The 27,943-nt window shown below is 47.0% G+C and overlaps 1 protein-coding gene across 1 annotated transcript in view; it reads left to right on the top strand.

Moving 5' to 3' along the window:
• The window catches only part of LOC126210350 (G-protein coupled receptor moody), a 491,669-nt gene that overhangs the window by 435,513 nt on the left and 28,213 nt on the right, over positions 1-27,943 (top strand). The window contains exons 9-10 of the mRNA XM_049939564.1: positions 1,705-1,958; positions 12,815-12,982. Of these exons, the coding sequence (XP_049795521.1) occupies positions 1,705-1,958; positions 12,815-12,982 (422 nt within the window). The remainder of the gene's footprint in view (positions 1-1,704; positions 1,959-12,814; positions 12,983-27,943) is intronic.

Below are 27,943 nucleotides of genomic sequence, written 5' to 3'. Positions count from 1 at the left end.
AGGTGCCGTAATGGTTACGTAATTCAAGTACCATTACAAGCTCCTTCCAGGAAGCACCAGCACATTCCAGCCACCTGTTTTTAGTTGGAGCAAGAAATGGTCCGTAGGAGTGGGTGGATGTTTGAACAACCCAGTGTGTACCACAATTTTCATTAAATTTTTCGTAAGCTGTTAAGCCCTCAGGTCGAAAGCAGTTGGCCAGGTGCGAGTTGGTCTCGCGCTCTCAGTGTGCTAAAAGCAGACTCAGTTGTGTATACAGACAGTAGACTGTCTACCTCAATCAGGAATCGTCAGTCAAATGTTCAAATGTGTGTGAAATCTTATTGGACTTAATTGCTAAGGTCATCAGTCCCTAAACTTACACACTACTTAACCTAAATTATCCTAAGGACAAACACACACATCCATGCCCGAGGGAGGACTCGAACCTCCCCCCGGGACCAGCCGCGCAGTCCATGACTGCAGCCCCCAGACCGCTCGGCTAATCCCGCGCGGCAATCGTCAGTCTCGACGATTGTTGCTTGTTATCGACCTCGACTCTGGCAAGATACCAGCCACGGGAATCCCAGGATTTTCGACAGTGTTTCAAACACGAAGTCAGGTAACAAATGACAGAGGAAATACTTGTTTTCACACCTTAACAGTTTTCTGATTTTCTTCGTTTACTTCTACTATTAAACCTGGCTTCTTCCCTAATTTCATGAATCTAAGCCAAAAGGAAGAATACTGTTTCCTATCCTAGTACAAATGAAGAGGTCTCTACAGTTCACACTCGTTTCGTCAGACCAAGGAAAAGAGACCACCTCGAAAAGATAACAAAAAATATCGTTAATAGTGAGTTTTTCTATTCCAGTAATGATTCTCTGACTTTTCATACATAAAATAGCAGTTATGTTTCTCTAATAAATATGTGCTTCCTTTTAGAAATGTTTGGAATGACCTTTCTTCACAAAACGTTTACAACCTACTAAACGACATCACAGTTGCTCGAACAGTCCACGGGTGTATTGTCGGTCCATAGTGTCCAACAGGCACAATATTTCGGCCATCAGACATGTCGCCATCGTCAGGTGCGCTGACGAACTGAGCTCCTGAGGGTGGCCGGCCGTCGTAAACCCCTCCCCTCACGAGGCGTTCTCTCCGCGGTCCGCGCCGACACGTCAGCGCTCGGTAAGACGCTGGCGTCACCGTATGTGGTGGCGTTGGTGTAATTGCCTCGTCCGCCCTAGTCGCACGTTCGTTTCCTGTGCTGAGCGTCTTTTTAATTAGACTCAGTGCTGATTCCCATGCTCTGCTGAGGTTCTAGCCGCTATCTCGGTTGATAAGTCCGTCCCTGGTACGAATTTCGATAGCTTCTATAACGACGCTGTCCCAGTATATAGATATCTGTGCCAAGACACTGGTATGTTGGTAGACCGTTTCGTGATTTTTGGACAAAAAGTGCTCTGCGACCGCCAACTTGTTGGATTACCCAAGTCGAGTGTGCCTCTGATGATAGAGATTACATAATTCATAGTTGAATCTCCACGAAAGACCTTTTTCTTTCACAGGGCCAAGAGCTTTAAAAACAGTAAAGAAATATATACTTTTTAAAAAATAAACCCTGTTTGTAAAAATTTTCAGTGTCGCCCCTCTGTTCTGGTAACCGTGTAATGGACAACAGTATCATTTCTCTCTCATAACCCATGTCTGGATCTGCTGCAGGTCAGAGAACCGGATGCGGTCGCACCAGACGGCGGCGCAGACTCCCACCCCCGGGGGCGGCGGCAAGGGGCTGACGCCTGGGGGCGGCGACGGGGGCGGCGGCCAGCAGCAGCGGCACGCCGCCAGGGATGTGCGCGCGCGCCGCAACGAGTGGCGCATCACCAAGATGGTGCTGGCCATCTTCCTGTCCTTCGTCGTCTGCTACCTGCCCATCACCATCGTCAAGGTCGCCGACCACCGCGTGCGACACCCCGGTGAGGGCGGCCGCCCGCTGCACTCTTAGGTTACAGTGTGCCCCGCCTGACGAAAAGCGTCTGGACAGCTACTAGTGATGGCGTCATTAGGTCTGCTGGGGACACTCTCAGTCAGGTGTCTAAATGTTAGCAGAGGAACAGCAGCTCATTCTTCTTCGAGAACTGAAACCAGATTAGGTAACAGACGTTCTGGAGCCGAGTCGACGTTCTAATTCGTCCCATAGGTGCTCCATTGGATTCAGGTCAGGACTCTGTGGACAACAACTTTCCTAAAACAGACTTGCCTGCTCACACCATTGTCTCACAGATGGTACTTTATGGAACGGTGCATTGTCATGCTGATACAAATAATCACCGTCTCTGAACTGTTCCTCCCCCTAACCCCTCGCTCTCTGTACGTAGTACACAATGCTGTAACATGTGTTTACCTCCTTCCGCAGTGATCAGTGGCATGAGGATGCAGAATACAATGGAAACAACTGCATTGAAGACACATGTTGCCTCTAAGTGAAACGTGTCATGATGATCTCTCCGTCAAGAAAAGATTCTGGACCAGTTCCCCACTCCTGGAGGGGACTGCCAAGGGGGAAGTGACCATGAGGAAAAGACTGAATAACGAATGAAAGGATAACGTTGTACAAATCGGGAGGGGGGAGGGATGTGGAATGTCGGAAGTTTGAATGTAGCAGGAAAGCTGAAAATCTGAAAAGGAAAATGCGAAGGCTCAGTCTAGATATAGTGGGGGCCAGTGAGGAGAATAGGGAAGCAAACAAAAATTTCCGGTCAGACGAGTTTAGGATATATCAACAGCAGCAGAAAATTGCGTAAAGCGAGTAGGATTCGTTATGAATAGGATGTTAGGGCGGAGAGTCAGCTACTGTGAACAGTTCAGTAACAGGGCTGCTCTCACCCACCAACGCCGGCAACGATAGTTCAAGTACACATGCCGACGTCGTAAGCAGAAGATGATGACATACAGAAAGTATATCCTCACATATTGAAACAGTAATTCCGTACGTAAAGGGAGATGACAATCTAATACTCAGGGGAAGGAGGTATACTCATGAAAGGCCAACAGATACAGAAATATTCCAGTTAGATTACATCATGGTGAGCCAGAAATTCCGAAATCAGATAGTGGATTGTAATGCGTACCCAGGAGCACATATAGAATCAGATCACAATTTGCATTCGAGATGTGGTATTACAGAAGAATGTTGGAAATTATATTGAGTGGAGTTAAGGAATGAAGAGTTTCTCCGCAGAATCAAAAAGGGAAGCAATCAATGGAAAACAGTGACGAAAAGAAGAAACAGGGTGATATGACACCGGTTAAAACGTAAGGGAATAGCGACCGCGGTACCAGATGGAGCTGTAGAAGGTAAAAACAGTAGAGGGAGACAGAGACTGGATTACAGCCAGGAAATAATTCAGTAAGTACGGTGCACGTGCTGCTCTGAGATGAAGAGGTTGGTATAGGAGAGCAATACCTGGCCGTCCGCATCAGCAGAATGATGACTGAAAAAACAAAAAACCTAGGCAAGAGTTGTGCTAGGGCAGCGAAGCCTGGAGAGAAAAGCCAAAATACTCGAAAAGACTAATTTCTTGTAAAATGGCATTCTCGAGACGAACAGCTGGCTACACCAGATGGGATCATTAAAGGAATGTAGGCGTGTTTAAGGAAGTTGAAATGGAACCCACCACAGATATTGTAAAGAACTAACAATACAGGTGGGGAAAACATCTACGACGACTGTGCTCAAACTAAGACTCCAAAATCTCTGACAGACTACCACCCCAACGATGTAAGATCACTGGGTCGACCAATGGAAAGATGACATGAGATCTCAACGGCACCATAACAGGCCAACAGAAACACTTGGAGAAAGAAGAAAGAGGCGAAAATCAAATGGAAATGTTAATTAACAAATATTTAAAAGGAACATCGAAATAAAAGCAGGAAATCAAAGTTCCACGTTCAGGTCTGTCGGGAGCGACGGCCCTGTGATCCTCTGCCAAGAACGTCATTGGATGCAACATGGAGAGGCTCGGGCTGAGCACACCGTCTGCCCGACCCCCGACCCTTGTTGGCTTCACACACTTTGGAGGCGATATTTCCCACTCAAGCAGACCGTCAGCTGGGAACACCACACTGAGTGCGCCCTGTTCCAGACCCCTCATCAGGGAAAAGTGCCAGGATTCCAACCCGGGCATGCCACACGGCAGCCAGATACAGAGGCGGACTTTTAACGAAAACGACGTGTCTTTATTTTTAATTACTAATCACAAGAAAATTCTAGTATTCACAGTAAAATAAAATTTGGTATAAAAATGCGAGACGCGAAATAGAGAATAAAATACTTTTTGTTTTCCAGAGGTTCAGCAGTGTTATTGATCTGGGAAAGGCTTGCACGAATTGAAGATGCTGATAAAGGAGTCGAGATACAAAACGTCTGGAACAGCAGCTTGTGGTCTTGGAAGGAATCCAGAACCAAAGAAAGCTTTGCACTGTCAGGAACGACATGGCCTGTCAATGCACATGCGCCTTAAGTTTAGCAAAGACAATGTGCTGTATGTTCAATGTCGTACATTACACAAGGTGTTCAAAATGACAACCAGCGCATTCAATATAGGCACAACATATATTACGAGAAATGAGGACTTCAGTCGCCAACACACATGAAATAAATCAGTGGATGAGGTTGGCAATTTCTGCCGGGTCGGGACTCGAACCTGGATGCTCCACTTCTCTAGAATAGTGGCCTTAACCCCTCAAACCAAATCCTCAACCTCTCACGCGCAAGTTGCGCTCTCATCCATTAGCCCACCACTCGTAGCATTCACTAAGTCCTGCAGGGAGTTGGAAGATGTGGTGGATCCGCGCTGAAAGTACCTAGATCCGTCCTGATATACTTGGAGTCCATCAGATGTTATGCCCATATATATATATATGGCCATTAAAATTGCTACACCAAGAAGAAATGCAGATGATAAACGGGTATTCATTGGACAAATATATTACACTAGAACTGGCATGTGATTACATTTTCACGCAATTTGGGTGCATAGATCCTGAGAAATCAGTACCCAGAACAACCACCTCTGGCCGTAATAACGGCCTTGATACGCCTGGGCACTGAGTCAAAGAGAGCTTGGATAGCGTGTACAGGTACAGCTGCCCATGCAGCTTCAACACGATACCACAGTACGTCAAGAGTAGTGACTGGCGTATTGTGACGAGCCAGTTGCTCGGCCACCATTGACCAGACGTTGTCAATTGGTGAGAGATCTGGAGAATGTGCTGGCCAGGGCAGCAGTCGAACATTTTCTGTTTCCAGAAAGGCCCGTACAGGACCTGCAACACCCGGTCGTGCATTATCCTGCTGAAATGTAGGGTTTCGCAGGGATCGAATGAAGGGTACAGCCACGGGTCGTAACACATCTCAAATGTAACGTCCGCTGTTCAAAGTGCCGTCAATGTGAACAAGAGGTGCCCGAGACGTGTAAGCAATGGCACCCCATACCATCACGCTCGGTGATACGCCAGTATGGCGATGACGAATACACGCTTCCAATGTGCGTTCACCGCGATGTCGCCAAACACGGATGCGACCGTCATGATGCTGTAAACAGAACAAAATGACGTTTTGCCATTCGTGCACCCAAGTTCGTCGTTGAGTACACCATCGCAGGCGCTCCTGTGCGTGATGCAGCGTCAAAGAGTAACCGCAGCGGTGGTCTCCGAGCTGATAGTCCATGCTGCTGCAAACGTCGTCGAACTGTTCGTGCAGATGGTTGTTGTCTTGCAAACGTCCCCATCTGTTGACTCAGGGATCGAGACGTGGCTATCCGTTACAGCCATGCTGATAAGATGCCTGTCATCTCAACTGCTAGTGATACGAGGCCGTTGGGATCCAGCACGGCGTTCCGTATTACTCTCCTGAACCCACCGATTCCATATTCTGGTAACAGTCATTGGATCTCGACCAACGCGAGCAGCAATGTCGCGATACGATAAACCGCAATCACGACAGGCTACAATCCGAACTTTATCAAAGTCGGAAACGTGATGGTACGCATTTCTCCTCCTTAAACGAGGCATCACAACAACCTTTCACCAGGCAACGCCGGTCAACTGCTGTTTGTGTATGAGAAATCGGTTGGAAACTTTTCTCATGTCAGCACGTTGTTGGTGTCGCCACCGACACCAACATTGTGTGAATGCTCTGAAAAGGTAATCATTTGCATATCACATTATCTTCTTCCTGTCGGTTAAATTTCGCCTCTATAGCACGTCATCTTCGTGGTGTAGCAATTTTAATGGCCAGTAGTGTATATATATGGGCATAACATATTCGTAGAAAAATCTTATGTACCCCACCAAGTACACAAAACATTCCACGAAGCTATTCAGACGCTACAAGTATCCTGGGGAGCAGTGTTACTTTGTCGGGAATTGGTGTCACGCACACTAGACTTTTTGATATATGCCACCGCTATAAAGTGAAGAGGTACCAGATCAGAGGAAGCGAGGTGGTCAAGCAATTCGACCTGCCATTCCGATCCAACGCCTGCGATATACTACATCAAGTACGGCACGTTCTTGCACAGAAAAGTGTGCAGGTTCTCCGTCTAGCTGCATCCAATAGCAGATTCACAGAAAGAATACAGAAACAGTGATGAGAACTTAAAAGATGCTATTGTTACAATAGAATACGATTCAGTATTAATTAATGAAGATTTCCAATTGACGACAAATACAGAATTTAAACAAAAGTTAAAACATAAGTTTATATCACTGAGAATGGAAACAGCGATTTCACCCTTCACGAGACTTTTATGTTACAATATCTAATCAAAAGTAGCCAGACACCGCTACGTAACGTCGCAAGAGGCGAACCCGCCAGTATAAAAGGGCGCAGGGAGTGTCGTGTTGCCAGCAGAGAGGCGGTAACAGCAGAATGAACTGGTCAGGAGAGCTCGAGGCTCCAAAAGCAGCAGCCCAGTCATTGGATCTCAGCTGAGTAACGCATCGACGCAGAGGCTGGGCTACCAACGTGCCACGTATCACAATGAATGTGCGTAGAGGGGTCAAAAGAAACCGGGTACAGTGGTCGAGCAGCTTCTCATTCTGTAGCCGATGCCAGGTGACGCCTGTAGTGGCGTAAACTGTGGTGCCAGTGGACAGTGGGTGGCTGGAAACGAGAGATTTGGGGTGGACGATAACGATATACACTGTCGCCGTTCGATGGAAGGTTTGGGTTGGGCACATACCTGGAGAACGTTACTTCCCATCATCTTTAACCGCCAAAAGTAAAGTTCGAAGGAGGCGGTGTTACGGTATTGGGGTGTTTTTCATAATTATGGTGTGGTTCCCTCATTGTGCTTAAGAACAGGCTAAATGTGGAAAGGTATGAACACAGTTTAAGGCATTGTCTGCTGTGTGCAGTAGAGGAACAGTTCAGGGCCTGTGACTGTTTGTATCAGCATCACAGTGCACCGCGTCATGAAGTAGCACCAGACAGGTAATAGTTTGTGGACAGTAATATTTTTGTAACAAGTTTGCCTGCCCAGGACCGCGAGCAGAACACAATGATATAAGAGTTCGCACGTCGATTTCATTCAAGCTGCCAGCGTCCAACATCACTACCCTCACTGTTTTCAGTCTCTAAGGATAATGGGCTGCCATTCCTTCACAGACATTCACGCACCTCGTTGAAAGTGTTCCAAACAGAACTGAAGCCCTCATAAAAGCGGAGAGTAGACACGCCTCCATACTAATGTCCACTAGTGAGTTACCGAACACTGTCAGTCGAATAGTGTATATACTCAGTTATCAGCGACTGTATTAAAAGCAAATACACAGTGACAATTATTGAACTATATGAAATAGAATCGTCATAACTTCTGAGCGGTTACGTTAGGACGTTCAAACTACACAGCTGGTCACGGGGCTTGATGGGAATTAGTATGGTTTGGCGACGAAATCCACTTTGATTTGGATGGGTTCATCAATAAGCAAAATTGGCGCATTTGGTGGACTGAGAATCCGCATTTCGAGATTGAGAAGTCTCTTCATCCTCAACGGGTGGCTGTGTAGTGCGCAATGTCCAGTCACGGAATAATCGATGCGATATTCCTCTAAGGCACGGTGACTGCCGAGGCTTTTAGAAGATGATTTCATCCCCATTATCCAAAGTGACTCTGATATCGACAAGGTGTGGTTCATGGAAGACGGAGCTCGACCCCTTCGATGCAGGAGAGTGTTTGATGTCCTGCAGGAGGACTTTAGGGGCCGCATTCTGGCTCTGGGGTACCCAGAGGCCACTGGCATGGGCCTCGATGGGCCGCCAATATTCTCCGGATCTGAACACACACTACTCTTTTTTGTGAGGCTATGTTAAAGGTGTACATCAATAACCGCAAAACCATTGCTGAGCTGAAAAGAGCCCTTCAAGAGGTCATCGACAGCATGGATATTCCCACACTTCAACGGTTCATGCAGAATTTAGCTATTCATCTGCGCCACATCGTCGCCAACGATGGCATGCATATCAAACATGTCATAATCTAAATCGGAATACCTTTAGTGACGTTTACATGTTGAATAAAGTGTGTGCACGCAGTTGTTTGTAACTAATTTACGTTTTTTTTCTCCTATAGTTCAGTAGTTGTCACGTTGTACTTGGTTCTTGGATATCTTCTGAACTTCAGCTACCATTTTTTCGATTTTTTTTATCATTGCGTCATATTTCTATAATGAATTGTTGCCTGTGCACTCACCTTGAAATGTTATAGGTATGGATAAACTTGAAGAGTGCAAAGCAGTCCGCAAGTGTCCCCCTGTTACAGGACAATAATTTATTCAATATCGGAGTTTGCCGTACAGAATTCATATTTAATAACTATGAAAAACTATTTCTGAGTGCAGCATTTGCAAGCAATAATAAGGTAATAATTATATGCAGCATCAGGAAAGACAGCGACGTACGTTAACCATTACTTGACGGAGAAATGCATCCATGGTCGAAGCAGGTGACATTTCGTACAGTCGTTGACACTGTACAGTTCTGTACCAGGAGAAGCAAGGGAGAGGGTGTCGTTTGGTGGCCGGTATCCGCTTCCTGCTTGGAGTGTACCGGCCTAATACCTGAAATATGTTTTGATCTTTGGAAACTTTGATATTATTGCCTATGATCTCGAGAGAGGCTGTATCAACAGCGTTCTTTATTCACAAGAAGTTACTTATCTTGTCCATGTGATGTGGTACAAGCTGCTCCATAATAGTCCACTGCTCGTGAAGTACAAGTCCCGCCATACACACTACACTCTTGTAGCTGGTGACGTGAACTGACAGATGTCAACTATGTAACCGAGCTGACTGCAACTGCGGCTGACTCTGTATGCGACTGGGCTGACGGTCTGTGACTGAACTGGCCCTCCGGTCCGCTGCAGCGATCTAAATACTGGCGGTGGAGAGGGCGTTGTCCGCTCGTTGCTTGCGAGTCTGTCTTTGGCCTCTCTCCTGACAGACGCCCTCGATTCAGCGACTATTATCGACATTCTTGCAACCTCTTTGCCAACCGACGTGCTGGCAACAGCTTACACCAGCATACGACCATTCAGATTTGGCACAACTTTGAAATATAGAAAGATCTTGATCGCACAGTTCGTTATGGCGCTGTGTAACGTGGCTACGTCAGTACATGAGAAACATAAAGAATTATGCTATCAAACCTTTCTATATTTCAAAGTTGTGCAAAACACGCTAAAGTTGCATCTGTTTAGAAGCACAGTTATGAGGGCACGCTGGAAACTATTTCCTCCGAATTTTTTATGCTGTTCACAAGATCGGTTGAGGCATTATGTGTCATGCATATAACTCAGTCGACTTTCCCGCTTCACTGACGCAAGTTGCAACCCTCTGACGCTAGAGCGCTCCGAATTGTAGCGTGTAACGTGGCGCTGTGTAACGTGACTATCTCGGTGCATGAGATACGCATGTTACACAGCGCCATGTTCCAGCTTGCTGCAATTGAATTCAGAATTCGAAGACATGGTCCACACATGGAGCATCGTCCCCTTCAACACCTCGAGTTCACTGTCATCGATCATCCTCCATACCATTTCGATTTGGCCCCATCCGATTTTCATCTGTTTCCAAAACTTGAAGTACACCTTTGAGGATTTCACTTTGACAGTGGGGAAGTGGTGCAAACAGAGCTGAGGTTGTGGTTTTATCAACAAAATCAAATATGCTACAATTAATGGTATCAACAAAATAGCATCCTGGTGGGAGAAATATGTTCATCGCTGGGCTGACTATGTTGAGAAATAAGTATGTAGACATGAGGAATACAGATGGGAAATGTTAATGAAGTTTGTTTTATTGAAAAAGTTGTAAGAGTTCTCACATGAGAAATTCGGAAGCATTACTTTTCAGCACGCCTCAAAGATTGCACTTTAGATACCTGAGTGCTATTCACCACACGCTAACATAACAAACGACAAACAATAATATCCCCATTGTATTGATGAAACTCGGGTAGTTGCTTTGCTGGGTGTGAGCTAGAGCTTTGAAACAAACGGCACACCGGATGGTGCAGTCCAGATCAGCACGTGGTGATTCTGGGCTTTCGCGTTCAAGTGTTCTGCATCAGGTATAGCAGCAGTGTCTTCCACTCTAACTCTGTCGTTCGTCTCCAGCAATTTGCAGAACTTTCTTCTGGATAAATCCTTACATCGACCAGCAAACTCGGTTTCCTCATCTCACCAACCAAACTACCTGTTAGCAGGTTTCATTTCTGTTGTGTAACGCCATCGTTTTCTACCTGTCAAAAAGAATGGGTCCCATCTAAAATGATTTCGACACTATTTTGAGTAATGCTTTGTTTGCCGATACCTGCAGAGTAACGTGTCCAGTTGAGCTGTAACTAACGTGAGATCCCTTTTACTGGTGCCTCCGTTGTATCGTCTCAACTTGACCTCAGATGAAAGAATGTACAGATGCCTATCTGATTTATTGTGCGCTACAGTACTTTCAGACAGTTTTCCTCAGCGTGTGTCCTTCCACCTGATTCGCCAGCTCTGGTTATTCATTTCGCCAATCAAATTATTTGTTAGCAGATTTTGTTGCTGCTGCATTAACGCCCTCCTATCCTGTGCAAATAAAGGCACTCACTTGCCAAAAGAAATTTTCTTTCTAAAAACTACCTAGGTTAGAGTAAGGCTGAGTTTGCTTCCGTCTGCAGAAGACCTTGTCAAGTGAAGGTGTAAATAATGTTACGTCACTTCAGCTGTTGCCTCCATTATACTCTTATCCTTATACATAATTGTATTTACTGCAGCACCACAGTCTCGTACAGTTCTTTAAAGGACTTCGTATATGCCACTTATTGTACTGTTTACTGCAATATGCACACACGGCATCAGTGTCTAACAAAGGCTGACGCAACCACGGAGGCTCACATTTCTACTCTTTTTATGAATGTTGACTGCTGCTGTGTTTTCATCACCAGTGAGGAATTGAAAATGATCTAAGACTGAGGTTGCAGTAGCTTATATTGTAATAATGAGGACAGTCAGAGGCGAATATGAAGTCTTATCCTTAAGCCTTATTAATCACTTCTGATTCTTTGTGTTTTCCACCGAACTAATTGCTGTAAATTTTGGTAGATGTGTAAAGCCCTCATCTCTCATAATGAGAGGAAAACATGTGTCAGTCTCTGTGTCCAACCAAGTAGTAAACATTGTGCAGTACCTTTGACTGCTGCCTGCATCACACACCTTATCTGAAGCTACCCATTCAGAAGCCAAACAGTCTGCCAACTCCACTGCCGAGTGGATCTGCCCCGACACATTCGCCTTCATGTGGGCAATTTTATAGTGGTTGAGTCCGTGGTCCAGTGCGTCGGCTCCACCGATGCATCGCTGCCTGCTAGCCCCAACCGCTACCTGCCATTGCACACTCTGTCCTTTTCTGTTCTGTTCTGGGAAGGTGAAAGCTGCCACACGACTGGGCGCAGTCAAACTCTGCCACAGGTCGACAGCCCACTCATAGCGAGGGGAGGTTAGCTGACCGGTTGGCCAACCCCTCCCCCCTGCCAAGCGGGTCCACCCCAATATGGTCGCCTTTGTGTGGGCAATTGTACAGTGGTTAGGTCCATGGCTCAGGTGCGTTGGCTCCAGTGGCACACCACTACCTGCTTGACCTGATTGCTTCCTGCCACCCCAACTCTGCCCTTTTCCTTTCTGTTTTGTCACGGTGAAAGCTGCCATGTGACTGGTCACAGTTAATGTCTGCTATGCATCTGCCGTATGCTCACACACAATCACATGGGTTGGTGACCTGCTTATGGGAGGGTAGGGGTAGGGGGAGGGGGAGGAGGGTCAATGTTGGCCGACTGGTCGGCCTGTGAATGGGTGGCTTTAGCCATCTACTCACAGGTCTACCCATTGGCCAGCCCCCCCTCCCCCCCTGCCAAGTGTACCTGGCCCAACATGCTCACCTTTGTGTGGGCGATTTTATAGTGGTTGGGTCCACAGTGTGGCTGCATCAGCTCCACCAGTGCACTGCCATCTGCTACCCCTGACTGCCACCTACCATTCCAGACCCCACCCTTTCCGCTTCTGTTTTGGGACAGTGAAAGCCGCTGCACGACTGGGTGCAGCTAGGGTCAGCTATGGAGTCACAGTGTGCTCACTCACAGTCAGACAGGTTGCTGACCCACTCAGTGGGGAGGGTTGGCTGACTACAGATGCCTGTCCGACCATCCAGGCTACCGTAGTTGCCTCGCACACAAACATTGCGAGCAAGCAGTGCTCCGTGTTTTACGTAAAATTTCTGTCGCCCGCAGGACTGCACGTGCTGGGCTACATCATGTTGTACCTGTCGGCGTGCCTCAACCCCATCATCTACGTCATCATGAACAAGCAGTACCGCCAGGCGTACAAGACAGTGCTGCTGCTGCGCCGGCCGCGTCTGCTGTCGCTGACGCCCACTGCCAACAACAGCAGCTGCCAAGGTATGTCACCGGCGCCGGCAACAACAGCAGCAGCAGCAGCCAGAGGCAGCGGCAAAGCGGTCTCTCCAGAGGCGCCATCGGGGGCCTCGGCGCACTGGGCCGCAGGTAACGTCCGAAGCTCCTCTCCCCGCTGCAGGCAACCGCCGGGCACTAACCGCGACACCGCACAAAGTACCCGCCTGCTCACACGCTCTGCACAGTAACCGCAACTCTGCAATAGTGTTAACAGCGTGCAGCTCAGAACGAGTTCTCGATTTGTACAACTTCTGGGTTTGTTGTAGAACCTTCCCATCGGTCTCCATTCATCAGTAGTTACTTTGCCCACTTGTACAGTTGACATAAACGTGTACGGTGGTACAGCTGTTCACATGAACTGACGAAATACAGTGTATCGACATTCTTTTAATGAGATAGGTTTCGTTTTATTATAGGTACTTGCTGAGTACCTGGCGTTGCCCACGTATTATTTATTCAAATTCTTTATGTCCATCTCGTCCCTCCCTACACTCTGTCCATCTCGTCTGCTCTCCTCTCTGCCGCTTTCAACCTCTCCCTGTCCGTCCAGTGACCACAACACACTCTGTCTACCTCTCTCTGGCCCGCTCTCTGTCCATCTGCTGCTCCTCCCCCACCCCCCTGTCCATCAGCTCTTTCCACCTCTGTTCACCTCCTCCTCCCCTTAGTCCATCTCCGCCTGTCCAATCTCCTCCTCACTCCCTTTATCCCATCCTCTCCTCTCCTCTCTGTCCATTTCATCCTCCACTCTTTCTGTGCACCTCCACCATCCACCACACTCTGTCTATCTCACCATGCCTCTCTGTCCACCATCCACGACTCTGTCTCCTTCTACCTCTGTCCTTCTGCTGCTCCCCCTGATTCTGTCCATCCACTCCTCCTCTGACATCTTCTCTTCAACCCTCTGTCCATCTTCCCCCCCCCCTCTTCCATCGACCTCCTCCTCTTCCCTTTCACTGTCCATTTCCCCCTCTCCCTCTCTCTGTCCACCTCCTCCTCTCTTATATCTGTATCCATGTCCCACATCCCCCTCTTTGTCTGTTCTTCATTTCTTCCTTCCCCCTTCTCACTTCACGTTATCAATCCCACCCCAGAGTAGGTTGCTTGTTCTTACTCCCAGAGTATTTCTTTCCAGACAGTAACTAATACATGTACCAAGTTTGGTAGAAATCGACTTCGGGGCTTAGGAGGAGTTTTTACATGCAGCTTTGTCCACATACACACAAATCACGTACATTTGACATACTGCGTGAGTATTTGTACACTTATTTCTCCTGTCCCTGTAGCGAATTTCGCCCTGCCGTTTCGTTTTTGACAGCTCATTATTTATGACGTCCTATCTCCCGAACTATCAGTCGTACAAGAGTGTAATTTTGTAGCTGCATTCAGCGGAATATGTGGATATTTTCTGCAAAATGTGTTGCGAATAAGTAGCAAACAAGTAACAAATTTAACCGCCATGCACGATGCAACAATTTTTCACGCAGCGCAGTGTTTATTACGTCATGTCTCCACTACGATGTGAACTTTTAAACGTGATCTCTGTCACTGCTTACAAGATACGACAAAAAGGTGGCGAACGGTTGAATGTGTTCTGGGCGGGAGTTTTGAATCTTCTTTTAGTCTTAGAGAGGTGCATCCGAGCCAGCCGGCGTGGCCAAGCGGTTCTAGGCGCTACAGTCTGGAACCGCGCGACCACTACGGTCGCAGATTCGAATCCTGCCTCGGGCATGGATGTGTGTGATGTCCTTAGGTTAGTTAGGCTTCAGTAGGTCTAAGTTCTAGGGGACTGATGACCTTAGATGTTAAGTCCCATAGTGCTCAGAGCCATTTGAACCATTTTTTTGAGGTGCATCCGATACCCTGTGTGTGTGTGTGTGTGTGTGTGTGTGTGTGTGTGTGTGTGTGTGTGAGAGAGAGAGAGAGAGAGTGTGTTTCACCATCAAAACTCTCGTGCTGCAAGAAACCCGATTTATAGATGCGAATCACTTCGACTTTGAGAGTGAGAAGTTCTATAAAGCAAAACATGCAGATCAATACAGAACCGAAACAATTTTTCGGACGTTATGTGTTTCACTAATCTGCACAGATTCTGTCACTGACTTTATCCCAGCTTAAGAAAAATTATTGCACATCTCTATTGCAAATGTTATGTGACGACCTCATCAGTGGTGGGATAAAAGGTAACAAATTCTGCCGAAGCTCAGACAGCTCTAATCCGCAAAGAGCCTCGCACGACCGATCGCCGGCGCTGCCAGCCGTGCCCCATTACTGTACAGCGCAGCTCGTGGCAGCGCCGGCCACAGTCAATAAACAGCGCGTTCATCTGCGGGGCGGCCGCCGCCGTGGCGGGTGCAACGGCTCCATCTGCCGCCGGGCCGGCCTTATCTGAGTGCGCAGGCGCGCTGCAGGTGGGACGAGGGGCGCCGGCAAACACTTTGCACGGCGCAAACTGCGGGGTCTGCCGCGTTAAGCGCAAAACGCCGCCGAGTTTATTTAACGACCGGCTTCGTACCCCAGAAGCCACACCACCAGATTAAATATGCTGAATAGCGACATTAAAGTTACATCATGGACGGGACCGGACACTGCAGGTTCTGCACGACTCTCTGGTACACGGGTCGTGTAAACTAAAAATAATAATAAGCATCATAGAAATTCTTCCAGTCCATGGCTCAAATGGCTCTGAGCACTATGGGACTTAACATCTGTGGTCATCAGTCCCCTAGAACTTAGAAGTACTTAAACCTAACTAACCTAAGGACATCACACGCATCCATGCCCGAGGCAGGATTCGAACCTGCGACCGTAGCAGTCGCGTGGTTCCGGACTGAGCGTCTAGAACCGCTCGGCCACCGCGGCCGGCTCCAGTCCATATGTGGTGTACAGAATAGCAGTGCTTAACAGTATTGGTTAAAAACAGTCTTGGTTGCAATTTTAGTTTTTTTTTTAATTTTTCAACGACGCGTTTCGCCTTACTTAGGCATCTTCAGGTTATCTTTACGGATGGACGCGAGAGGTACCAAGATCTGCATAGTAAGCTTACTGCCTGAGCCCCCATCTTACTCTGTTACTCGCTCCTGTGAACGGGAACGTGCTATGCAGATCTTGGTACCTCTCGCGTCCATCTACAAAGATAACCTGAAGATGCCTAAATAAGGCGAAACGCGTCGTTGAAAAATAAAAAACTAAAATTGCAACCAAGACTGTTTTTAACCAATACTAATAAGCATCATCCTCGCTCACTTTATTCATTTTCTCATTGTCGGGACCTCATTTCTTCGTTCAATTCTTAAATAGCTGAATCTACGAGAAGACTTCTCCATTCCCAACGATCTTCAGTTCTTCTTAACACACTGAAGCGCCAAAGAAGCTGGTATAGACATGCGTATTCAAATACAGAGATATGTAAACAGGCAGAATATGCCGCTACCGGCGGCAACGCCTATATAAGACCACAAGTGTCTCGCGCAGCCGTTAGATCAATTACTGCTGCTACAATGGCAGGTTATCAACATTTAAGTGAGTTTCGACGCGGTGTTATAGTCGGCGCACGAGCGATGGGACACAGCATCTTCGAGGTAGCAATGAAATGTTTCCCTTACGACCATTTCGCGAGTGTACCGTGAATATCGGTAATACGGTAATACACCAAATCTCGCTGCGGCCGGAAAAAGATCCTGCAAGAACGGGACCAACGACTACTGAAGAGAATCGTTCAACGTGACAGAAGTGCAAATTGCTGCAGATTTCAGTGCTGGGCCATCAGCAAGTGTCAGCGTGCGAACCATTCAACGAAACATCATCGATATGAGCTTTCGGAGCCGAAGGCCTACTCGTGTACCCTTGATGACTGCACGACACAAAGCTTTACGCTTCGCCTGGGCCCGTCAACACCGACATTGTGGATGACTGGAAACAAGTTGCATGCTCTGACGAGTCTCGTTTCAAATTGTATCGAGCGGATGGACGTGTACGGATATGGAGACAATCTCATGAATCCTTGCACCCCTGGTCAGCAGGGGTCTGTTCGAGCTGGTGGAGGCTCTGTAATGGTCTGGCGCGTGTGTAGTTAGAGTGATATGGGACCCTTGATACGTCTACATACGACTCTGACAGGTGACATGTATGTAGGCATCCTGTCTCATCAACTGCATCCGCCGGCAGGTGTGGCCGAGCGGTTCTAGGCGCTACAGTCTGGAGCTGCGCGACCGCTACGGTCGCAGGTTCGAATCCTGCCTCGGTCATGGATGTGTGTCATGTCCTTAGGTTAGTTCTAAGTTCTAGGGGACTGATGACCTCAGAAATTAACTCCCATAGTGCTCAGAGCCATTTGAACCAACTGCATCCATTTATGTCCATTGTGCACTGAGACGAACGGTCAATTCCAGCAGGACAATGCGACACCCCTAACACTCTACTGTGTTTAAACACTTCCGCTGGCCACCAAACTTCCCAGACGTGAACATTATTGAGCATATACGGGATGCCTTGAAACGTGCTGCTGTTCAGAAGGGATCTCCATCCCCTCGTACTGTTACGGATTTACGGACAGCCCTGCAGAATTCATGGTGTCAGTTCCATCCAGCACTACTTCAGACATTAGTCGAGTCCATTCCACGCAGTGTTGTGGTACTTCTGCGTGCTCGCGGGGACCCTACAAGATAGGCAGGTGTACCAGTTTCTTTGCCTCTTCAGTGTATAATGTGAAGAGATGTGCCTGTAATATTCTTCGTTTAATCCAGCAGTCTACTTGCTACTCTTTCTCGTGGCCTTCCACCCCCCCGTTTTGCCCCATAAGATGGTCTTTTCTAAATTGACCCCTTCTCTTCTCAAAATATGCTGAAAGAGCTGGAATTACTGACATGAAAGGATAAACTTTCTCTGGTGCTAAGTTCTTCTATAACTGCAACACTGGTTCTTCTTTCTCTCCATGGTATACGTAACATGTTTCGCCATCACCACATCTCGAAGGCATCATTTCGGCTCTTTACACTACCTTTTCACGTCTCAGGTCTCGCAGCCGTGAAAATACACAGGGAATACCAACATTTCCACCAAGCCCATTCGTTGTGTTGACTATTGTCGCGTTCTGCCACATCTTAATGAGTTTAACCGTTGCAGGTCGGCCAATGGTGGCCTGCCGTTTTCTGTGCCATTGATCGGAGATCTTGGATATATACGATCATTCAGTAGCTCGAGATTCTTTAAGCAACCTGTAAGTTGGCTCTGACGTAAACCTTGCCGACTCGTAACCACCACTACGGCCTTTATCATCTTTATCTCTAGCTCTAAGTCCACAATAAGAGTCTTTACAATGGAGAACGGGTAGTTCAGTTCGTCTTCACTTCCTCCAATGAGGATAGCATCATCAGCATAGCGCAAAGGGTATATTTTTCTTCTCCTCTCCCTTTAGCGTTTATCACGCCTGTTGTCAGGGCCCGTTGGGTGGATTTGCTGTCTCCATTTTGTTCGATGGTGGGCGTACTCGATCACGAGATCGGTCTCCAGTCCAGTACATATGCGACATCATCGGACGGCAGCTCCCTCGTCATCCACAAAAAGCATTAACCGTCCCTGTAATGGCCGATCAAGAGTAACAAGCATTGAACTCCATCCCACAAACTGACATCCGCCACCAGTACAACGCAGTGCATTCATGTTTGCATTTAGCATTCTGGCAGTTACTCCGCTTATTAATGTACGAGCAGAGTAAGCGAGAGATGAGCACATTTTTAATGAATCATCTCGCTCTTACATTAACCTGTAGTCTTGCAATGTTAATAACTTAAATATATTACCTAGACAAACGTATTCCCAAAATTTCATTACTGTACATTAATTCACGGCTGTGGTACTCCAATTGAAGAAACAGAACGATAACAATAGTAATACACTACTGGCCATTAAAGGAGGAGAAGGAGGAGATTAGTGTTTAACGTCCCGTCGACAGCGAGGTCATTAGAGACAGAGCGCAAGCTCGGGTGAGGGAAGGATGGGGAAGGAAATCGGCCGTGCCCTTTTAAAGGAACCATCCCGGCATTTGCCTGAAGCGATTTAGGGAAATCACGGAAAACCTAAATCAGGATGGCCGGAGACGGGATTGAACCGTCGTCCTCCCGAATACGAGTCCAGTGTGCTAACCACTGCGCCACCTCGCTCGGTACTGGCCATTAAAATTGCTACACCAAGAAGAAATGCAGATGATAAACGGGTATTCATCGGACAAATATATTATACTAGAACTGACATGTGATTACATTTTCACGCAATTTGGGTGCATAGATCCTGAGAAATCTATACCCAGAACAACCACCTCTGGCCGTAATAACGGCCTTGATACGCCTGAGCATTGAGACAAACAGAGCTTGGATGGCGTGTACAGGTACAGCTGCCCATGCAGCTTCAACACGATACCACGGTTCATCAGGAGTAGTGACTCGCGTATTGTGACGAGCCAGTTGCTCGGCCACCATTGACCAGACGTTGTCAATTGGTGAGAGATCTGGAGAATGTGCTGGCCAGGGCAGCAGTCGAACAAGTTAATAAAAAAATTCTTTTGGTTTGAATGAATAAAATCGTGGCTTTCTGTATCCAGAAAGGCCCGTACAGGACCTGCAACATGCGGTCATGCATTATCCTGCTGAAATGTAAGGTTTCGCAGAGATCGAATGAAGGGTAGAGCCACGGGCCGTAACACATCTGAAATGTAACGTCCACTGCGTCAATGCGAACAAGAGGTGACCGAGACGTGTAACCAATGGCACCCCATACCATCACGACAGATGATACGCCAGTATGGCGATGACGAATACACGTTTCCAATGTGCGTTCACCGCGATGTCGCCAAACACTAATGCGACCATCATGATGCTATAAACAGAACCTGGATTCATCCGAAAAAATGACGTTTTGCCATTCGTGCACACAGATTCGTCGTTGAGCCCACCGATTCCATATTCTGGTAACAGTCATTGGATCTCGACCAACGCGAGCAGCAATGTCGCGATACGATAAACCGCAATCACGACAGGCTACAATCCGAACTTTATCAAAGTCGGAAACGTGATGGTACGGATTTCTCCTCCTTAAACGAGGCATCACAACAACGTTTCAACAGGCAACGCCGGTCAACTGCTGTTTGTGTATGAGAAATCGGTTGGAAACTTCCCTCATGTCAGCACGTTGTACGTGTCGCCACCGGCGCCAACCTTATGTGAATGCTCTGAAAAGCTAATCATTTGCATATCACAGCATCTTCTTCATGTCGGTTAAATGTCACGTCTGTAGCACGTTATGTTCGTGGTGTAGCAATTTTAATGGCCAGTAGTGTACTTTGATGAACGTTAAAAATAGCCAACCGGTTGGCTGTTCTTCTCCTTCATTAAGACTCATATACGGCTGCTGAACGTCATCATGTTGATGATTGTAACAATACTTTGGACTATAAATACAAGAATCTTAGAATTCAGGGTTAGGTTTTGCAATTCTGTACGAAAATATCGCTATGGTAACAGGGATAAATCAACATCATGAAGAGAACTGTGGAAACAGTGCATGGGGGCTTAATTAAAATGTAATGAAAATAATTTTAATTTTTGCTTTAGTATGTCCGATTACGAAGTCTCGTAACGGTTGGCCCTGACTGTTATTATTACGCAATCTGACTGCTTAGAACAACAACAAAGAATGAAATGGAAATTTTCATTAACACAATTAATTAATTAATTAAGTCCCCAGCAACTATAAAACCTACGAAACCAAAGCACAAGTGTAACTGTTCTGTGTGTGGAAGTATGACTCAACGTACGCATCTGGCACGGTTCTTCTTCAATAACACAAGAAATTTTAAATATCATTTACACTGAATTAATTAAAGAAATTAAAAATACCATAATTACTCAAGAAAACCAGAATTACACTCTAATACAAGAACACAAGCCAGATGCTTTGTTGACTGAACCTGTAATGACGCATTATTTAAAACATGGAAATAATGAAAAATAAATCAAGTTTCGTTACCTTCATATATTGACCAAAATCACTCTAATCATTACAGTATATCTCCACACCGACTCGCTATTACCACATCTCAACAAGAACTTTTCAGTATCACATCTCAGCAAGCACTCCTTACTAGCACATCTCAACACGAACTGACTACTACGAGTCCTCGACAAGCACTGCCTACTACGACATCTCAATAATCACTGCCAGTGGAGGCGGCGGAACAATGCTCTCTAGCGATCTCTGGCGCTGTGGCTCAGTGTGGGCACCTTTCAACAGCTAGCCTTCAAATATTTGACGCAAAAATTGAATATATGACAAATATACATAATGCTTCAAATATCGTGAACACAGCTGCGGGAAAATTAAATGGCAATAAATTTAAATATCTTGGTGGTGCAATGAAAAAGAAAGGTCGTTATGGGGAGGTTAATTAACGCGTGGCAAGAAAGATAGAAATGGTCTTCAAGTTGACTGAAGTTGTGTTCAATGCGAGATCCACCTCCTTTCAAGTAAAATTATGACATCATGCTTCAGTAATAAAATCGGAACTTTTATACGCTGTAGAATGCCTCTATCTGATTAAGACGCGAGAAGTAGAAAACATGGAAAAGTAGGAGTGAAAAATTTTCAGCAAAATATTGGGAACAAAAAAAAAAAAAAAAAACAACGGTTAACAGAGGAACTAGAGTTATGATAACTGTACAAGGGGAATGATCAAGTAAATGTAACGATGAGATAATGTAGAATGTTGTGTTACGGCTGTCTGGTTCGGATGAATGAAAACTGGACATACAAGCGAATCTTTTGCATTTCAGCCGGGAAAAAATCTCGCTGCTGCAAGTGGCTCCAAGAAACCAGAACTGACCTGACAGAAATGTAGACTGAAGAGGGTGACATTCTTAATAGAAATATGTTTCGAAAGAAGACTTTAGAATCAAATCTCCAGAGAAAATCTAAAGACAAAACAGGAGCAAAGTGGTCAGAATTTTAAACATGCGCTTTTTGGTTTAGAATCCAAAAATTGTCCAGAAAGCCAAGATTTTATTCATTCCAACAAAAAGAAATTTTTTAGCAACTTGTTGCACCTGCGACACATTCTCCTTGCTTACGTTAGGTAGTTGAGATCATTGCTTATTGGAAAATGAGTGAAACTTTGCTTAGGGGGGAATTTTTTCATCGTAAACAAAAAAATTATATGGAACGAACATGTCTACAGCTGCAGCTGAAATTATGCATTCTGTCAAGTGCTTATGTGTCGCAGTTGTTTACAGAAATGCATACGAAGGAAAACGAGATGGAAGAATGATCACAAACAAATGTAAGTTGGTGTAACTGTCTCGCTTTGTATTTCACCAGTCGCACGACATTAGAGCATTTGTCTGAGTTTTTAAAGACAACCACACAGCACATACACTGATTAGTCAGAACATTACGACCACGCAGACATGTTGTTGTTGTTGTGGTCTTCAGTCCAGAGACTGGTTTGATGCAGCTCTCCATGCTACTCTATCCTGTGCAAGCTTCTTCAGCTCCCAGTACCTACTGCAGCCTACATCCTTCTGAATCTGTTTAGTGTATTCATCTCTTGGTCTCCCTCTACGATTTTTACGCTCCACGCTGCCCTCCAATACTAAACTGGTGATCCCTCGATGTCTCAGAACATGTCCTACCAACCGATCCCTTCTTCTAGTCAAGTTGTGCCACAAGCTCCTCTTCTCCCCAATTCTATTCAATACCTCCTCATTAGTTATGTGATCTACCCATCTAATCCTCAGCATTCTTCTGTAGCACCACATTTCGAAAGCTTCTATTCTCTTCTTGTCCAAACTATTTACCGTCCATGTTTCACTTCCATACATGGCTACACTCCATACAAATACTTCCATAAACGACTTCCTGACACTTAAATCTATACTCGGTGTTAACAAATGTCTCTTCTTCAGAAACGCTTTCCTTGCCATTGCCAGTCTACATTTTATATCCTCTCTACTTCGACCATCATCAGTTATTTTTCTCCCCAAATAGCAAAACTCCTTTACTACTCTAACTGTCTCATTTCCTAATCTAATTCCCTCAGAATCACCCGACTTAATTCGACTGCACGCAGACGCACTATCGATGTAAACTAGTGCACGCGATAGTCAGTGTGCTGTCCGTGCACAGAATGAAGAAGGCGCGCCATCTGTCTGAGTTTGACCCAGGGCAGACTGTGATGGCACAGAGGCTCCGCACGAACATTTCGGAAACTGCACGACTTTTCCGGTGTTCGAAGAGTGCGGCAGTGAGTGTCTTCAACACGTGGCGAAACCGAGGTGAGAGCACGTCCAGACGTCGTGGGGTTGGGCAGCCGACGCTCTTTACAGATGTCGGACGTCGTAGGGTGAGCAGACTGGCAAAACAGGACAGGCGGCGAACTGTGGCGGAACTAACATCGGACTTTAGTGCTGGGCAGAGTACGAGAGTGTCTGAGCACACACAGTGCAACCAACACTCCTAATAACGATGGGACCCGGCAGCCGACAACCCGTGCATGTGACAATGTTAATACCACGACATCGGCAACTCCGACTGAACTGGGCACGTTGGAAGGTGTCAAAGCTTTTCATGTTTATAATTAAAGGAGATAATTGGTTTGAAAATCAATTAGTTTATTGCAATATGTGAAGTGTGTGAGAGCTGCATCAAACCAGTGTCAGGACTGAAGACCACAACAACAACATGAAGTGTGTTGGAGGTGAATTATTGTGTCATTAAGCATCGGTAAAGGGCTATGATTGTTCTCTTTGCGAACTTGGTACACTTTGTGCATGAAAGGAATTCTTCTGATGCGTTCCTAGCTGGGAAGCCCGGCGGCCAGGTGGACACAGGTAGTGCGCCCACGGGCGAGCGGCGGTCGCGCGCCTATGTCGGCACGCTTCACAGAGGGCAGGCCCCCAGAGGATTAGCGACAGGCGACGACGCTGCATACATCAACACGCTGCCAAGGGAAGCCGTGGACAATCGCACGTGTGTCCGAGGCAGCGGAAACTACAAATTTAGAGCGAAAAACAGTTTTGTCACGATTCTAGGTAACACGGACAGAAGAGTTGAATAGCAACAGAACGACTTGGGTGTGCAAGAACCTCAAGTGGCCCGGGGAATTTTGGCCGTTTCCCGCGAGCAGAACAACCGGGAGCGTAGCGGCGATACTCAAAGGGAGAAGTCCTGGTTTATTTGTATACTCTGTCTCACACAGAGTATGGCTCTCTTTTCCTCGCGGAATGGGACGGTAAGGAGGGAGGAAATTTTGAAAAGGACTTCTTCATTGGCAAGAATCTAACGTTCGTTTTGAAAAATAGTACGAGCTATGTAATTTGCGGAAGAGCGGAGACAAGGGGAGCGGCTCTCTCTCTCCAGGTGCGAGGAGCGCACTAGTAAAGGATTCCGAATATTGTTTGACAGGAGGCAGGAGTTCACTCTCGACTGCTTCCGATTCTCTTATCGCTTGTCATGGGACAATGCACTTTGCATTCGTCGCAAACAGAGTAGAGAGCAAAGTGTGTTAGATCCAAGTAGGCGAGCTTCACTCACGGTGCGCGTTATCAAGAGCTTAACTGAGGATCGCATTTTGATTTACTACATGTCCGATGACGGTAGTACTGTCGGAACAGTTTTGAGCTTTGTTTAATGCAGTTTCACGTAGGTTTGCACTTGCAGATGGACGCATACCGTTGTCAAGTAATGATAACTTCCAGTAGCAGGTTTCGGTCACTATTTTCAGCGTAGGGCATGTTAGACGCTATCAACTACGACGCCGGCAGAGTCTCGATTCAGCCGCACGCAATCAGCTGACTCCACCGCCACGCCGACCACGCTATGAACATGGTAATACAAAAAACGCCCGCTTTCCTAGCTGCGCATTCTTCTTTCGATTTCTTCTATTTCCTTAGAATGTGTTGGATGCTCATAAAGACACAAGGCACAGTATTCACCGTTTGCCCGCTAAGAGAGTCATATGTTCAGCTGTTCCGACTTTGATGAAGGTCGGATTGTAGCCTATCGCGATTGCGGTTTATCGTATCGCGACAATGCTGCTCGCGCTGGTCGAGATCCAATGACCGTTAGCAGAATATGGAATCGGTGGGTTCAGGAGGGTAATACGGAACGCCGTGCTGGATCCCAACGGCCTCGTATCACTAGCAGTCGAGATGACAGGCATCTTATCTGCATGGCTGTAACGGATCGTGCAGCCACGTCTCGATCCCTGAGTCAACAGGTGGGGACGTTTGCAAGACAACAACCATCTGCACGAACAGTTCAACGACGTTTGCAGCAGCATGGACTATCAGCTCGTAGACCGTGGCTGCTGTTACCCTCGACGCTGAATCACAGACAGGAACGCCTGCGATGGTGTACTCGACGACGAACCCGGGTGCACGAATGGCAAAACGTCATTTTTTCGGATGAATCCAGGTTCTGTTTACAGCATCATGATGGTCGCATCCGTGTTTGGCGACATCGCGGTGAACGCACATTGGAAGCTTGTATTCGTCATCGCCATACTGGCGTATCACCCGGCGTGTTGGTATGCGGTGACATTGATTACACGTCTCGGTCACCTCTTGTTCGCATTGACGGCACTTTGAACAGTGGACGTTACATTTCAGATGTGTAACGACCCGTGGCTCTACCCTTCATTCGGTCCCCACGAAACCCTACATTTCAGCAGGATAATGCACGGGCCTTTCTGGATACAGAAAATGTTCGACTGCTGCTCGGGCCAGCACATTCTCCAGATATTTCCCGAACTGAAGACGTCTGGTCAATGGTTGCCGAGCAACTGGCTCGTCACAATACGCCAGTCACTACTCTTGATGAACTGTGGTATCGTGTTGAAGCTGCATGGGCAGCTGTACCTGTACAAGCCATCCAAGCTCTGTTTGACTCAATGCCCAGGCGTATCAAGGCCGTTATTACGGCCAGAGGTGGTTGTTCTGGGTACTGATTTCTCAGGATTTATGCACCCAAATTGCGTGAAAATGTAATCACATGTCAGTTCTAGTATAATATATTTGTCCAATGAATACCCGTTTATCATCTGCATTTCTTCTTGGTGTAGCAATTTTAATGGCCAGTAGTGTACAAGCGAAGCGTTCTGATCATAGTGGAAGCCTCCTAGTTCCTACATAAATTTAAACTGGTACGATTTGAGTATTTATGCTCTAAAATATTCCTATATATTATATATTATATATCCAGTCACGGACCACAGCAGTTTACTAATCAGGTAATTAATTTCCGTCGACGATGACCATCTTCGGACCGGAATAAATTTTCTGTTTCGCGTCTGTCGTATAGACGAGTGTCGCAGACAGGAGCAGCCCAGTGCGCCTTACGGCGCCCACTTTATGCCGGACGAGAGTTTATCGAGTCCTAATCCGGCACGGACCGGGACGCGGAGTTGCAACCGACGGCCGAAGTGCCACTGGCTGAGGTAGCCGGCGTCGTTTCGGCCGGTGGCGGCGACGCCATCATCAGCAAGCAGTCGAGTCCGTCTCTTCCCGCGCGATAAGGCCGGCTTTTATACCTCGCTCATTCCGCCGGACGCGTCTGCCGTATATATCGGAGCGGGCAAAGTGACGGCGGCGAAAGATGCAACTGCGCTCTGGCTGTTTCGGCCTCGGAGGGACGTAAAACGAACGACGTCGTCAGGGATGAAAACGCTGATACAGCGGGCTGGACGGGAAGTGGGCGCGCGCTCGTGTTTACGATCCGAGCGGTGTGCGCGGAACAATTGTCTCCCCTGCTCTCGTTGCAGTTGCCGTACTGCGGCATCACGCCGCGCTGCACAGCACTCTCTGAGGTCAGTAGCTCCGCTGGCTGCGATGAGAAGCGACGGCGGACAAGTGATTCGTTTCACATTGCTCGCTACTGCCCCACTTTCGGTACGGTATATACAGAAAAGGAAAGATAAAAGCGACAAACATTGTGCGACCAGCTTGACAGCTCATGCGTCGAAGATGCCTATATCGTACACTCACGGTTCCGTACACTTATTAATGTATGTACATTGAAGAGGCAAAGAAACTGGTACACTTGCCTAATATCGTGTAGGTCCCCCGCGAGCAGCCGGAAGTGCCGCATCACGACGTGGCATGGACTCGACTAACAAGCAGTGGTGGAGGAAACTGGTACCGTGAATCCTGCAAGGCTGTGCATAAATCCGTAAGAGTACGAGGGGGTGAAGATCTCTTCTGAACAGCATGTTGCATGGCCTCCGCGATATGTTCAATAATGTTCATGTCTGAGGAGGTTGGTGGTCGTCGGAAGTATTTAAACTCAAAAGAGTTTTCCTGGAGGCGCTCTGTAGCAATTCTGGATGTGTGGGATGTCACATTGTCATGCTGGAATTGTCCAAATCCGTCGGAATGCACAATGAACATGAATGGATGGAGATGGTGACACAGGATGCTTACGTACGTGTCACATGTCAGAGACGTATGTAGACGTATCAGGGGTCCCATATCACTCCAACTGCACACGCCCCACACCATTACGGAACCTCGACCAGCTTGAACAGTCAATGGTTCAGTTGGCTCTGAGCACTATGGGACTCAACTGCTGAGGTCATCAGTCCCCTAGAACTTAGAACTACTTAAACCTAACTAACCTAAGGACAGCACACACATCCACGCCCGAGGCAGGATTCGAACCTGCGACCGTAGCGGTCGCGCGGTTCCAGCGCCTAGCACCACTTGAACAGTCCCCTGCTGGCCTGTAGGGTCCATGGATTCATGAGGTTGTCACCACACCCGTACACATCCATCCGCTCGATACAATTTGAAACGAGTCTCGTCCGACCAGGCAACATGTTTCCAGCCATCAACAGTCCAATGTCGGTGTTGATGGACCCAGGCGAGGCGTAAAGCTTTGTGTGGTGCTGTCATCTAGGGTACA

The sequence above is a fragment of the Schistocerca nitens genome, chromosome 10 (assembly GCF_023898315.1).
Source record: "Schistocerca nitens isolate TAMUIC-IGC-003100 chromosome 10, iqSchNite1.1, whole genome shotgun sequence".
NCBI classification, from domain to species: domain Eukaryota; kingdom Metazoa; phylum Arthropoda; class Insecta; order Orthoptera; family Acrididae; genus Schistocerca; species Schistocerca nitens.
This window is presented reverse-complemented; position numbering and strand designations above follow the sequence as displayed.